At 31.7% G+C, this 12500-nt stretch overlaps 9 protein-coding genes and 2 non-coding genes across 11 annotated transcripts in view; 6 read left to right on the top strand and 5 right to left on the bottom strand.

Annotated features, from left to right (window-relative positions):
* BMR1_03g01797 overlaps nucleotides 1–1254 on the bottom strand; it is a 5419-nt gene extending 4165 nt beyond the window's left edge. The window contains exon 1 of the ribosomal RNA XR_002459985.1: nucleotides 1–1254. This exon is cut by the window's left edge and continues 4165 nt beyond it. This is a non-coding gene — a ribosomal RNA (28S ribosomal RNA).
* Nucleotides 818–2161, bottom strand: BMR1_03g01796 (hypothetical protein; the record flags this gene model as incomplete). Its single annotated transcript, XM_021481977.1, is given in 7 exon segments — nucleotides 818–881; nucleotides 903–1108; nucleotides 1128–1352; nucleotides 1376–1548; nucleotides 1569–1730; nucleotides 1753–1813; nucleotides 1835–2161. The coding sequence occupies 7 exon segments, from the start codon at nucleotides 2159–2161 to the stop codon at nucleotides 818–820; spliced, it is 1218 nt and encodes a 405-aa protein (XP_021338549.1).
* Nucleotides 2079–3081, top strand: BMR1_03g01795 (small GTP-binding protein domain; the record flags this gene model as incomplete). Its single annotated transcript, XM_021481976.1, has 7 exons — nucleotides 2079–2305; nucleotides 2331–2403; nucleotides 2425–2520; nucleotides 2542–2681; nucleotides 2702–2858; nucleotides 2879–3000; nucleotides 3024–3081. 7 exons carry the CDS (start codon nucleotides 2079–2081, stop codon nucleotides 3079–3081), a joined length of 873 nt encoding a protein of 290 aa, XP_021338548.1.
* A 24-nt stretch (nucleotides 3082–3105) lies between these two features.
* On the top strand, nucleotides 3106–4311 carry BMR1_03g01790 (hypothetical protein; the record flags this gene model as incomplete). Its single annotated transcript, XM_021481975.1, has 5 exons — nucleotides 3106–3369; nucleotides 3391–3466; nucleotides 3489–3518; nucleotides 3545–4048; nucleotides 4070–4311. 5 exons carry the CDS (start codon nucleotides 3106–3108, stop codon nucleotides 4309–4311), a joined length of 1116 nt encoding a protein of 371 aa, XP_021338547.1.
* A 13-nt stretch (nucleotides 4312–4324) lies between these two features.
* Nucleotides 4325–5810, top strand: BMR1_03g01785 (protease, putative; the record flags this gene model as incomplete). Its single annotated transcript, XM_021481974.1, has 4 exons — nucleotides 4325–5008; nucleotides 5030–5188; nucleotides 5210–5443; nucleotides 5466–5810. 4 exons carry the CDS (start codon nucleotides 4325–4327, stop codon nucleotides 5808–5810), a joined length of 1422 nt encoding a protein of 473 aa, XP_021338546.1.
* BMR1_03g01781 (conserved Plasmodium protein, unknown function) lies at nucleotides 6009–6421 on the bottom strand (the record flags this gene model as incomplete). The annotated part of the gene is made up of 4 exons (XM_021481973.1): nucleotides 6009–6030; nucleotides 6052–6262; nucleotides 6320–6391; nucleotides 6415–6421. 4 exons carry the CDS (start codon nucleotides 6419–6421, stop codon nucleotides 6009–6011), a joined length of 312 nt encoding a protein of 103 aa, XP_021338545.1.
* Nucleotides 6467–7736, top strand: BMR1_03g01780 (hypothetical protein; the record flags this gene model as incomplete). Its single annotated transcript, XM_021481970.1, has 10 exons — nucleotides 6467–6532; nucleotides 6557–6649; nucleotides 6673–6852; nucleotides 6875–6958; nucleotides 6982–7065; nucleotides 7087–7140; nucleotides 7161–7249; nucleotides 7272–7394; nucleotides 7418–7480; nucleotides 7502–7736. The coding sequence occupies 10 exons, from the start codon at nucleotides 6467–6469 to the stop codon at nucleotides 7734–7736; spliced, it is 1071 nt and encodes a 356-aa protein (XP_021338544.1).
* On the top strand, nucleotides 7900–8756 carry BMR1_03g01775 (conserved Plasmodium protein, unknown function; the record flags this gene model as incomplete). The annotated part of the gene is made up of 8 exons (XM_021481969.1): nucleotides 7900–8023; nucleotides 8047–8160; nucleotides 8207–8358; nucleotides 8381–8420; nucleotides 8443–8496; nucleotides 8518–8621; nucleotides 8646–8680; nucleotides 8705–8756. The coding sequence occupies 8 exons, from the start codon at nucleotides 7900–7902 to the stop codon at nucleotides 8754–8756; spliced, it is 675 nt and encodes a 224-aa protein (XP_021338543.1).
* BMR1_03g01770 (conserved Plasmodium protein, unknown function) lies at nucleotides 8860–9846 on the bottom strand (the record flags this gene model as incomplete). Its single annotated transcript, XM_021481968.1, has 9 exons — nucleotides 8860–8889; nucleotides 8910–8959; nucleotides 8984–9023; nucleotides 9048–9082; nucleotides 9104–9141; nucleotides 9163–9233; nucleotides 9254–9337; nucleotides 9359–9548; nucleotides 9569–9846. The coding sequence occupies 9 exons, from the start codon at nucleotides 9844–9846 to the stop codon at nucleotides 8860–8862; spliced, it is 816 nt and encodes a 271-aa protein (XP_021338542.1).
* Nucleotides 9847–9868: 22 nt separating this feature from the next.
* Nucleotides 9869–11857, top strand: BMR1_03g01765 (hypothetical protein; the record flags this gene model as incomplete). The annotated part of the gene is made up of 6 exons (XM_021481967.1): nucleotides 9869–10211; nucleotides 10234–11157; nucleotides 11179–11327; nucleotides 11355–11612; nucleotides 11634–11774; nucleotides 11798–11857. 6 exons carry the CDS (start codon nucleotides 9869–9871, stop codon nucleotides 11855–11857), a joined length of 1875 nt encoding a protein of 624 aa, XP_021338541.1.
* The window catches only part of BMR1_03g01762, a 5434-nt gene continuing 4323 nt past the window's right edge, over nucleotides 11390–12500 (bottom strand). The window contains exon 1 of the ribosomal RNA XR_001160979.2: nucleotides 11390–12500. This exon is cut by the window's right edge and continues 4323 nt beyond it. This is a non-coding gene — a ribosomal RNA (28S ribosomal RNA).

Raw genomic sequence — 12500 nt, 5'->3', positions numbered from 1 at the left:
TACTAATACTAGTATGGGTGACATAAATATCACACTATATTTATGCCAATTGTTACTAGGACATTCACACCACTACTAACATCACACTTGGTTGGTTATAATAAATACATAAAATAGTTGTACGCCTTTCATCTGCTACACGGAAAATGTAATTCTATTCTATCGACGTATCAATGATGATATGGATTGGGCTACTTCGTAGTTTACAGACGGATATTCATAATGCTACGGGGAAAGTCCCCGCGTGGAAAGGCTTAAAGGGCACGGGAGTAACACCCGAGTACTGATTCCCTCAGGAAACCACACTCTTCACTAGAAATGTAGCCAACGATCAACGTATACATAATGGGGCTTATAAATCCATATCAAACAATTAAAACCTATGCCATCAAATTACATTACCTATGCAAAATTAGTGCCAGCTAAAACATTCGTATTCTGTAGAGTTGTGAGCTTGGAGTTCTCCGTATACAGACGGTTATACAACATATGGGGGGGAAGGTCTGAGATGTCACGTATTTATACCGAATGGTACACTCATGAAATGGGTGAATCACGAACCAGAAACGCTTGCATCAATAAATCTTTCTTGCAAATGAAATTATCGTGATAGACAAGCACTACGAGTCAAATCTCCAAGAATGATGAAACATTCAACTCAATTCAGACTATTACATAACCCTACAAAATACTTTAAAATAATTCAGCTGACCAATTACAATATCAACGACAACTACTAATTTATAAACTTGTATTATTTTCTATTTCATAAAATTACACGTGCTACTCTTGTCTCTACCATTATCTTGCTGCACTATTAATATGTTGTTGTTAGGATAGTGATGATATCGGTTAGTGTTACGATCCCACCAAGTTTAAATCTGAGTTAGCAAGATAATTACGTGATAGGATCTACAAGCACCAATTTATTCGCGTAATTTTTAGCTAAAAGTGATATTGCTCGTAGTAGTGATATATTAACATCATCAACCACGAATACCGATGTATCATTTATACTTTTTGATACTCCTGGCAACATGTTTTTACTATCTACAAATTTATGCCTGTCAATTAAATGCTTTAATCCAATATCAAAGTCCAATGGTGTCTAAATTAGAATTTTATACCCTATCATCTAGTGATTTAATCAAGTATTTTACAGCCGTTTTTCTGGAAAATAAGCCATAGAATTTGCCATAGTCCATTATTGGAGCCAAATAAATGTTAAAATTAATTAGCGTTTCGATTGCTTGTATATAAGAAGTGTTGGGGCATAATGTTATAATGTCATCAAACGAGCCGATATGTAAATCCTTTATTGGTTTGTTGTGATTGAAAATAGTCCCTTTCATCTGAATTAATGAATGAATGTTACATTTTGAATTAAAAAATCTAGAATGTAAAGGTGAGATATGTTAGAAACGTAATAATTTCTTGTGGAAGACCAAATATAAATAGATTCAAGTGATTCGTTAATCATCAATTGAGATATATCAAGGAATGAAGTATTAGAATCTATTTTGTGGATTTTATTCGGAGGTTTAATGTCTAAATAAGAGGGAAAATACCTATCCAGTTAGATAACGTAATATTCCAAGGAGGAGGAATCCCACTATTTGATTCAACGCTGTTCCGATGCAAAAATATGAGAAATAAAAGAATATCAAAATTATTTATTTGTCCTAGAATATCATTCGATTTGTTATCAAATAGTAGAACTGATTCAACGTCTATGTTATAGAAAATAGGCACCGTAAATGTTGATAGAACGGATGAAAGCAAAAAAAGATACATCGGAATCTAACATTAAAATCTAGAATGAATAATAGATTACCCTTGAATTGCATTTAACGTAATTTCCTATTTTAATCCTTCTGAATATATCACTTAAATTATGGTCAGAATGATCTGTTTCATGCGATAAAGTTTTATCAGACATCCTGGCCTTATATTTGCCTTTTCTGGATATCCGCTTATCATTTTTAACTAATTTAGAAATAGTGGCGCTACATTTGCAATGATCGAATGATTTTACAGTGGAATTGTCAACATCATTAACCATTTCATAACCCATACCCATGTGTTGTGTGGCATATCCAGAACCTATATATACACAAACACTATATTTAGCACATATTAATTTTGAAACTCGCGCATCCATTCTCAAATTATATTATTACTGTGCTTTTAAGTCAACTTGTTCAGTGTTTGCGATTTTCCTCATCATTCATTTTATATACACAGGGAATGTATTTATTCCAATATATCATCTTAATACCCCTCGTTTTATTAAGATGAGTGAATAGTAAGTCATTCAACCATTAATTTAGCGATTATCTATTCAAGATATTGATCATAGGTGATAGTGGAGTCGGCAAATCTTCACTTTTACTTCGTTTTTCGGTAATCACAAATTAATCATAGGACGATACTTTCAACGATTCTTTCTTAAGTACAATAGGTGTAGATTTTAAGATTAAAACCGTAAATATTGATAAAAAATCTGTTAAACTTCAAATTGTGAGTCTGATCTAACCGCAGTGGGACACTGCTGGGCAGGAACGATTTAGGACCATAACATCATCGTATTATAAAGGTGCTCAGGGGATTATTGTTGTTTATGATGTTACTAACAAAGAGTCATTTGACAATGTCAAAAAATGGTTAGATGACATTGAAAAGTATGTTCAATTGAACTTAGATATGCTGCTCCCAGTGTCACCAAAATGCTTGTTGGCAACAAGATTGACGTAGAAGCCAATCGCCAAGTTAAATCTCAAACGGCAAAAGATTATGCAACCAGTCAAAATATGACCTTTATTGAATCATCTGCCAAAGAATCTACTAATGTGGAAAGGGTATTCTAATCATCACTCAGGCTTTCCTCTTAATGGCTGAATCATTGAAGAATTCATCTAAGACAACACACGGTTCAGGTTCAGCTAAGAAGAATATTAAAGTTGGTGAAAAAATTCACACACATAAGCCTTTATTTGGAAGGTAATTGGCGATAATTATTTTAGTTGTTCTGAAGGTTCAGGGTCTGGTTCATTTAATAATTTTAAATCGTGCGGTACATGATTATGGTGTAAGCAGACCCAGGTTATGGGTCATAGCTATGTATGCCAGAACTCTACTCCACAAATTCCCATAAAAAGTGACATTTCTAATTTATACACTGTACAAGAGCCTAATTATAATAGATATTATCCTAATAATTCCATTTATAAGGAGTCAATCCGTGCTCCCACGTTAAGTGACAAGCTTCAAATTGTGCATGTATTTGAATCCTTTTTAAACTATCCCGTTGACATTAATAAGCACAATTTAAGATGCTCTACTGATATCTTCACACTTGTTGATAATAAGGTTACTATATATTAACTTTAGGGATGCATAGCATTGCAACCACCGTCCGAGATTAATACCCACGGGATCACAGGAGTAGTTGCAGTGTATGATTCCGGTTTGTAAAGATTTTTATATAGGTTATGTTACAATTACAGAATCATCTTTATGTAAGTCTTAGAACTCATTTTTTTAGTACGTGATAAGTCGAAGGAATCTGAATCTACTGAACTTGAAAATTCTATGGCAAAATTATTTTATTGGCTTGAACCAAAACTTTCAAATGAAACAAGTAATGGAGATATTCCAGAAATTAGACTTATAAATGTTATTGGGAAGATAATTGTTCTACCAGGACATATATTTTATTTAGAAGAATTATATGATTATATAACAAAGGATTTTTCACATTGGAATGTAATTTATGACCCAGAAATATCGCCTTTCTTACTTATACAAAGATTTCGGCAAGAAACTGGATGCAGAATCAATTTTATCCCATCAAGAAACAGTAATGAATTGGCGCACTCAACGGACTATAAAGACGTTTTAACAATGGATGTTTCTAATGGGTTTAAAAACGAGCTAAATGTAGGATTTGGAGACCTTTCCAAATTAACTTGTGATTTGCATTCCAAAGCAAACTCTATAATTCAGACAACCAACAATCACCACACTCCCCTATTCCATAGATGGCCAGGTACTTACTATTTTAATTTAGATGATAAGTTGAGGGCAAAATGGCTATTACAGGATCTGAATGATCAGGAAAAGGTACGATTTCTAAAGTCTAACGATGATTTTGGGAATTATAGTTATTTAAAGTGTGTAATAATAGTCACTAACAATAACGCGGTGATTCATAGCGCCCTTGATGCTGAATGCATTCAAGAGTCCTATAAAAATATTAGGGAAATACTGGAATTTTTTTCTGGTACTCCAAATGATAGGTTTGCTTATTGACCCAACAAATATAATGCCTTGTTGCATACAGCATTTTTTAATTTTACACTTCATAATCGGCACTGTACATCTAATATCCACTCATAACAAATGTAAAATTCATACTTGTCATTATTTATCCTTAGAATCTGACCTGCCTAAGCATCGATTATATAAAAATCTAAATTTATTCATCAATATCCCTAAAATCCAAGCTAAATATTCATACATCGACACGCTTGTAACGTTAAAAGGCACCAATTTATCTATAAAATCGAATGGAATCAACACATCAAATGGTGAAACTATATTATCAAACCATATTCCATTGTCTACAAGGAATAGATTAAATGCAACTTATGATAACTATTACTTATCAAACACAATTAAAAATATAAAATCTGACTCCAAAGAGCTGAATAAATTATTTACATCGACCATATCGCAATTTCATAAGCTTGGGAATTCATTATACAAAATAATTAGTTCAGTCATTTACAGGACTCAAGTTGTATCCTTGATCATATCATATTTAATATACAACTTTTACCTTTCAAATCTTTATATGGCATTCCCATTTCAATTAATACCAAATAATTTAGGCTTATTTAATTCAATTGGGCTTGACACCTTAGCTAGTATTACCGGGATGTTATATTTTATTAAAACAAATGATTGGGATAGTTTTATTGAAAAAATGACCAAAAAAACAACAAAGGTATGGGCTTATTTTATATAGTTTGATCCTTCTATTAAGAAAAGGATATTGCCTGTCACAGGATTGTTAATATCAGTATACGTTCTATCAGGGCATGTGTCAGTTTTCGTTGAAAGGATTTTACACATTTTAAATGAAACTGGATTTAATATAAGTCCCGCAATGGGTCGCTCTTTGCAAGTGATCATTTAGTTAATATAGGTTTTTATCGGCCATATTTTATGGATATCTATAGGATCCATTATATTAAGTAAAATGCTTAATCCATTCTTCCCCCCCGAAGGCAAATGGTACTCCCAGAACTTTAAAGATGCATGGATGCCGAAATCATTTCTAGGTTATATGATATCAACATTATTATTTAATGTCGTGGATCTAATTACTACAAGTTTAACATACTATTCATCAAACATTAATCACACTCTAGAAATGGATGTAAATTTAGTGTTTTATTTAGGATAATGTTGTGACATCATTAACCGATCCCACTGGAAATGATGTAGCAGCGATGCTAGTTGGATCTTTTGGTCCATGCGTAACGGCTGCTTGGTGGGAAGAAGTAGTGTATAGAGGTTTTGTAACAAAATCATTGAATGCGTTCTTGTATCCAATGACATCCATACCGATCTCGGCTCTATTATTTTCTGCGCACCATTTAAACGTATCAAATTCACCTCACCTTTTCGTTCTAGGATTAATATGGGAATTGATAAATCTTAAGTATGACAATCTCATAATTCCAATATCAATACATTCCATGTGGAATACTAGAGTATTTCTAGCAAGTATTATTGGAGTGTGATGATTGAAGTGTATAATCGCAGTAATGAGTATATATAAACAATATATCGATTTTATTAATGGGCACTCTACCATTATGATATTTTATAAATGAATATATTTTCGCGAATGATTTTGGAATACAATTAATTTCTGTTGTATAGAGTTGTAAAAATCATTAGATAAGTGATCTTATGTGATATTATTTACATGCATAGGATTAAAATTTTAATTTTGAGTCGCTAAGTTAAATAAAAACTTACAACTGTTGGCCTGGGAGACGAAGTGCAGTAGGATCGTATTCAGATACTAAGTTAGACACGTAAGAAGAGGCAACGTCATGCCCAAGTTCACGAGTATATAACTGTTGCTTTTCTAAATATCTCCATCTACTTTGTATGGATATATCTTGTGTAGAGCAGATAAATAATTTTATTCCTCTCCAGCAGACATAACTAGAGTAAAATGCAAATCCTACATTATAAGGCGTGTACATTTAAATTAAATGATGTAGGATGAAAGGTGCCATACCTGCAAAAATACCGTAAATAATACTATGAGAAATGGAAGGACCTCTTATCATGCGATTAAAGAATGAAGACACTTGAATTAATAATTAGTCTTACCCTTCATATTATGTGGGTAAAAGTTTTGTAGTAGTGATAATGTGGGCACACAATGGATGATAATCCATCTATATATTCTTATTCATTTGATGAATTTGCTCGATCAATATTGAATAAGGTACATTAATCGTACATAATATAGTGTAAATCTTCTGAGGATGTTGATATTGGAGTAATCAAATCTGCCATCGAGCATCTTCTAGACAAGAGTATCAATGATGTTATATCTGACACTGTAATATAATAATTAATTCTTAGAATGCTAAAAATGAATCGGTAGATCGTGGAAATAACCTATATGACATTGCTTCTGCTCATTATAAAGAAGCTATTTCAAATAAGAATGATATTTCAAAGATTAAACTTTTTTCGTCTGAAATGAACAATACATGCAATCTCTTAGAAATTTTGTGTTCTAAAATTGGAGCAAATTTTGGAGTATTTTTCATATATTACATAGAAATATTTCGATTATATAGCAGACGGGTTGCACAAATATAGATCAATTAATAATTTAGTTAAGAATAGCGATTTGATAATCAAGGTACGCTTAATTTATTAATATAGATAATAGCATTACCTTGTGAAATAGATTACGCGCTAGAATGCTATGAATATGACAGGGCATTTGACTTAATTTCATTTTCTAATGTAATTGTCATTTAATCATAGAATCTTAATCATTTTTTTGAAAATGTACCGTTTATGTCTAAAGCTAAACAAAAGGTTGGTTGTTATACAAATAGATAGAAAATAATAAGCAGAATTTGCATGATTCCTTGTGCGAGGAGCTTGCATTAGAGTCTGATATTACACGGTTGACCAAGTATATTTCGTAAGTATTAAGCCAAACATAGATTGTTACGAAAACTCGAGATAACATCTGAGATGGATGTTAGACGGATGTTTATAAATAAAAGGTCTAGCTCAATTAATGACAAAATTCTACGTATTGAAATCGATCCAAATAATCTACATTTGTAAGTTTATTACTGATACTTAGAGTATTTTCCACATGTGTCGATATTATACTAAAGGACACTTATGAATTTGTCATTTTTTACAAGTAAAGAATAATTTTATGTAGAACTTTATTTGGATGTTTGGATGATAGTATTTCTAAAGCCACGATAGATATCATAATTGACATATTAAATATCATAAAAAACTCTTATAATTTCAAAAGAAGAGACGATTCTAATAATGAAGATAAAAATAATGTCGACTATTCTAGTAATATATCAAAGTTATTAGAAATATGTGAGACATATTCACAAATTGGTCTAGATTTTACATGTCTAGTTTATTCAATACTTCAATAGATCACATATTTTAGTTTAAAATCATATATATTCAAATAATAAACATCGGGAACCTATTTCTTATATTTTTTATGGTTAACTAACACTTGTAGTCTAGATAAATGTTGTGTTTTGCATACACACTACCTATTGATGCCTGATAGATGTTAAATGTTTGGTGTGGATGGGCGGGGAAATTAATTCTCAATCAACAAATAAAGTGTTAGAACACTTTATTTTAACAAAATTTGATCCTCTCCTAACTATAGTCAAAGAATTGAACGATCGTTTACATTTATCGGACAAAGGTATAGCTAAATATTAATTGCAGAAAATTTTAAACTAGAAAAACGAGTGGCACATATAGAAAAACAACTTGAACTTTTAACTAAAGATCAAAATTACAAATTTTCACCTATCGTTGAGACACAAGCGGATCCACACAGTATGTAACATCATCCATCTGCCACATTATTCTACATTTGACTTAGATTCACTGCAAATACTTGAAACAGATCCATCATTAGTACCTCCATGGCTTTTTTCATGTAAAATTGGAACTCCTTCATCGTCTATTCAAGCATTGCTCAATATTTCTAATGCTAATACAATTGAATTAGATGTTACATCGTGGTTAAGAGAGGTATTTGATATTTATTATTCAGGAAAGCATGTGGCTAGATTTATTAGAACAACTTCCCAAAAGTACGCCTATTTATTCAATTAGATATTTCACCTATCATTGTAGAATCGTCTCAATTACAAACTTTAAGACAACATGGTAAATATGTGATGATTTAAGCAAGAAGAGCTTTGTTAGATTTATCTCATGGTGAAGCCCTTATGATTTTAAGAAATGTCCCAGGAAAACATCAAGTTTCTAGTCAGCCTACTACAATAACTCTTGTTGGCATGTATATTTTCATTTAGCAATTATGGCATCAGCTGTTTCAGAAGCATTTAAGGTATTGATCGTATTATTTAAATAGAGAGTGGAAGCAATTGAACCTCAAAATTTGGGAAGAGTTTGTGTTGTTTTAGATGGTTTATGTGTTATTTGATTTAGGCGATGGCGTCGGTTCTAAACTACGTGCAGGCACAAGGCGATTTAAAATTGAACCATTAAACTGATTTGATCTGTATTTCATCGTATAATAATTTCTACAATAGATATCTACGTAAATAATATATTACTCCCCACGATTGTACCATCTTATTTTCATGTTGTACTGTACTTCCAAATGCTAAATTAAAAATTAATTAAATACCCAATTTTACTGAATTTGATGTATGAGGAATTGTAACATCCTAATGTTATAACAAATATCTTACCACGTTTACACTGAATTTGGATTCTCCCTGGGTTCCTAAGTTAAGTTATGTAGGACCTCCACAAATATTTATTGCACTATCGCTATTATAATTCCTAAATGAACACTATTAAAACCTTTCTGTCCATACGTATTCCATGGATCCATCTTTACCTATATCCATTTTTAAGTAACATGATTCTCCTGCCTAAATTAAAACGGCATTACCCATCTATCAATAAAATGAACATTAGCTTTAATACGGAGTAATTTATGAGGAGGGATATCTGTAAATACTTTATATATTTCACCCTTTATTAGTAAATATTGTACCATTGCTAATTTACCAAACCCACCGAGGATATATTGGCCTCCACATTGTGTAATCATATTGTTGTCAACTGGAGCGTTTGTGATTGAGTAAACCCATCCATTTACTTGCGATTGAAAAAATGATTCAATTATTACAGTTTTAAATTGAGGTGTTCCTAAAATCTTAAAATCTCCATATAAATCAATATTTCTAAATATCATAAGATTGACCTCGCGGATAAGGATTCCATATTTAAAGTTATATTATCAAGTGTGTTGACTGAAATAATTGGCGAACCGTCTTGACTGATCGTGAAAGTATCGAAGGAATCTGTGCCAATTGCATATGATTTGTTTCCATTGAATAAAATCGTTGCTGTAGAATTCCTATCTTTTGCAATTTCGAGGTGTTGCATCTGAACTTTGCCTTTGGCTATAGGAAATTCGCCAATTGTCGCAGATGAATTCTGTAATAAGGAGAATAGTGTACACAAGTATACAAGAACCATACCTTGTAGTGCAGACTGCGCTATGGACAAGATAGTTAAAAATAATTATGCGCGTACAAGATTTATCCAGAACAAGACAAAATATTTTCAGCCATTAAATACATTGATGGGATTGGTCAATAAACCAAAATTTATAGCAGTTCGTTATTGCGAAATTGCGCACTTAGGAGAGTATAAAGCAATAAAAGCGTCTGCAAGAAGGAAGAGGATTGCTAAAAGGGGTAAATTTCCAGATATTAATCCTCCTCACGAATATTCATCGACTTTGGGAGATCCAATCTTTTATACATTAGAAAGTCTTCCTCGTATTTTAAAAGATGCTTCCGATAAAAGATTCACTCACATGAGTTATTGGATTCAGGTTTGTAAGTATCTGCATAATTTTAGGCGATAAATTGAGGAAAGTTAAGGATATATTAAATATACATCATCTTTTGACGTGTATAAAATGTATTATTGATGTTAACCATTATGACCCTCATTTATTTAAAGAGCTGACTAGAGAATTTTCAGATGATTTTCATTTGCTAAGTTTGAGTGAAATTGGCATACTTTTAAGGTGTTATGTGGTTTCTAATTGCAAACCTATTGAACTATTGGATAAATCGCTAGATACATTAGCATCTACAATACACAATGAATTAAATGACCAGTCAAATAAAGCAATTGAATCATCATCAAAGTCATATGTAGAAGGTTTATTGGATAATTTATCAGCTAAATTTACTATAAACCATGATAAAGATTTGGATATGTCTGCAGGAGTGTGTGATAGTCAAGATTCAATGACCCAAGCACTCGCCCATATTTCAATGTCTCTATCATACTATTCTTATATAACCCCAAATACCAATACATTACTTTCCCTTTATATTATTAAATTTTGGAAGAACTTTACAGTCCCATACTTCTTATCTATATTAAGATCTTTAAAAATATCTGATGAATATTTTTACAACAATTCAGATGTCTACAGGGCACTTTTGTCGTCGATTAATTCATTTTGTCAATATAAATTGCCAATATTGTATTCTGATGATGATAATTTAATTTGGGGATTCAAGGATATTTACAAAAGAGTCAGTAACTGTAACTATGCATCCACGAATGATATAACTAAATTACATGATTATAAAATTCTTTCAATTGTCGATACTCTTATTCATTTATGTGATATGATTTCCATCATTTCCGATTTGCGTACTAAAATCAAATTTGATGTATGGTTTGAAGGATATATTTTTTCAAACATAGATACACTGTTGGTATCTCTAATCTCGGAATATAACTATTCAAAATCTGTACTTAAAGGTAATTTATTTTTGCAATTAGCTTCTAAAAATGATGTGAAGGAGGCAGATAATATCAATTGCAATAACATTTTAAAAGAGTATTCTATGAGAAGATCATTTCTTAATTATGCATTTGCGTATGCTATTACAAAATGCTCATCTGCTATTAATTCTCATCTTATGGCAAAGGTATGTAATAATTGACTTTAATATTAGATTAATAAGCATTCGATTTCGCCCTTTGAGATAAAACAAAGGAGTGTGGATAAATACCATCTGGAATTTACAACTAGCGAGAAAATTAAATTCCCATCCCCGCCTAATTGGATATACTGTTATGAAAACATTGAACTGGATAACACACAATTAAAAATAATGAATCAGTGTAATGAACAAATAGTTCATATTGTATATGAATCTGACCCTATAGATATAGTTAAAATGTTTGAAAACATTGTATTTTTAATGAAAAAAGTAATATATCACTTAATTAAGGTTGAAAATGTAAAATCGAATGATGATGCATTGTATGAGTATTTGGATTCATTATCCCTTGAGATTATAAGAAAATTTCAATCTATTGGATCAAATTATTTGCGAAGATTAAAAAACGCAGTCGATGTAGCAAATTACAATGTACGGGATCCCATTTCACTCAGAATGAATATCTAAATTTTTATTTCGCCAAATATACCCATATTAATAGTGCAGCAAGATAATGGTAGAGACAAGAGTAGCACGTGTAATTTTATGAAATAGAAAATAATACAAGTTTATAAATTAGTAGTTGTCGTTGATATTGTAATTGGTCAGCTGAATTATTTTAAAGTATTTTGTAGGGTTATGTAATAGTCTGAATTGAGTTGAATGTTTCATCATTCTTGGAGATTTGACTCGTAGTGCTTGTCTATCACGATAATTTCATTTGCAAGAAAGATTTATTGATGCAAGCGTTTCTGGTTCGTGATTCACCCATTTCATGAGTGTACCATTCGGTATAAATACGTGACATCTCAGACCTTCCCCCCCATATGTTGTATAACCGTCTGTATACGGAGAACTCCAAGCTCACAACTCTACAGAATACGAATGTTTTAGCTGGCACTAATTTTGCATAGGTAATGTAATTTGATGGCATAGGTTTTAATTGTTTGATATGGATTTATAAGCCCCATTATGTATACGTTGATCGTTGGCTACATTTCTAGTGAAGAGTGTGGTTTCCTGAGGGAATCAGTACTCGGGTGTTACTCCCGTGCCCTTTAAGCCTTTCCACGCGGGGACTTTCCCCGTAGCATTATGAATATCCGTCTGTAAACTACGAAGTAGCCCAATCCATATCATCATTGATACGTCGATAGA

Source organism: Babesia microti, chromosome III, assembly GCF_000691945.2.
Source record: "Babesia microti strain RI chromosome III, complete genome".
NCBI lineage: Eukaryota > Apicomplexa > Aconoidasida > Piroplasmida > Babesiidae > Babesia > Babesia microti.
Note: the sequence above shows the minus strand (reverse complement) of the source record. Positions and strands in the feature narration are given on the sequence as shown.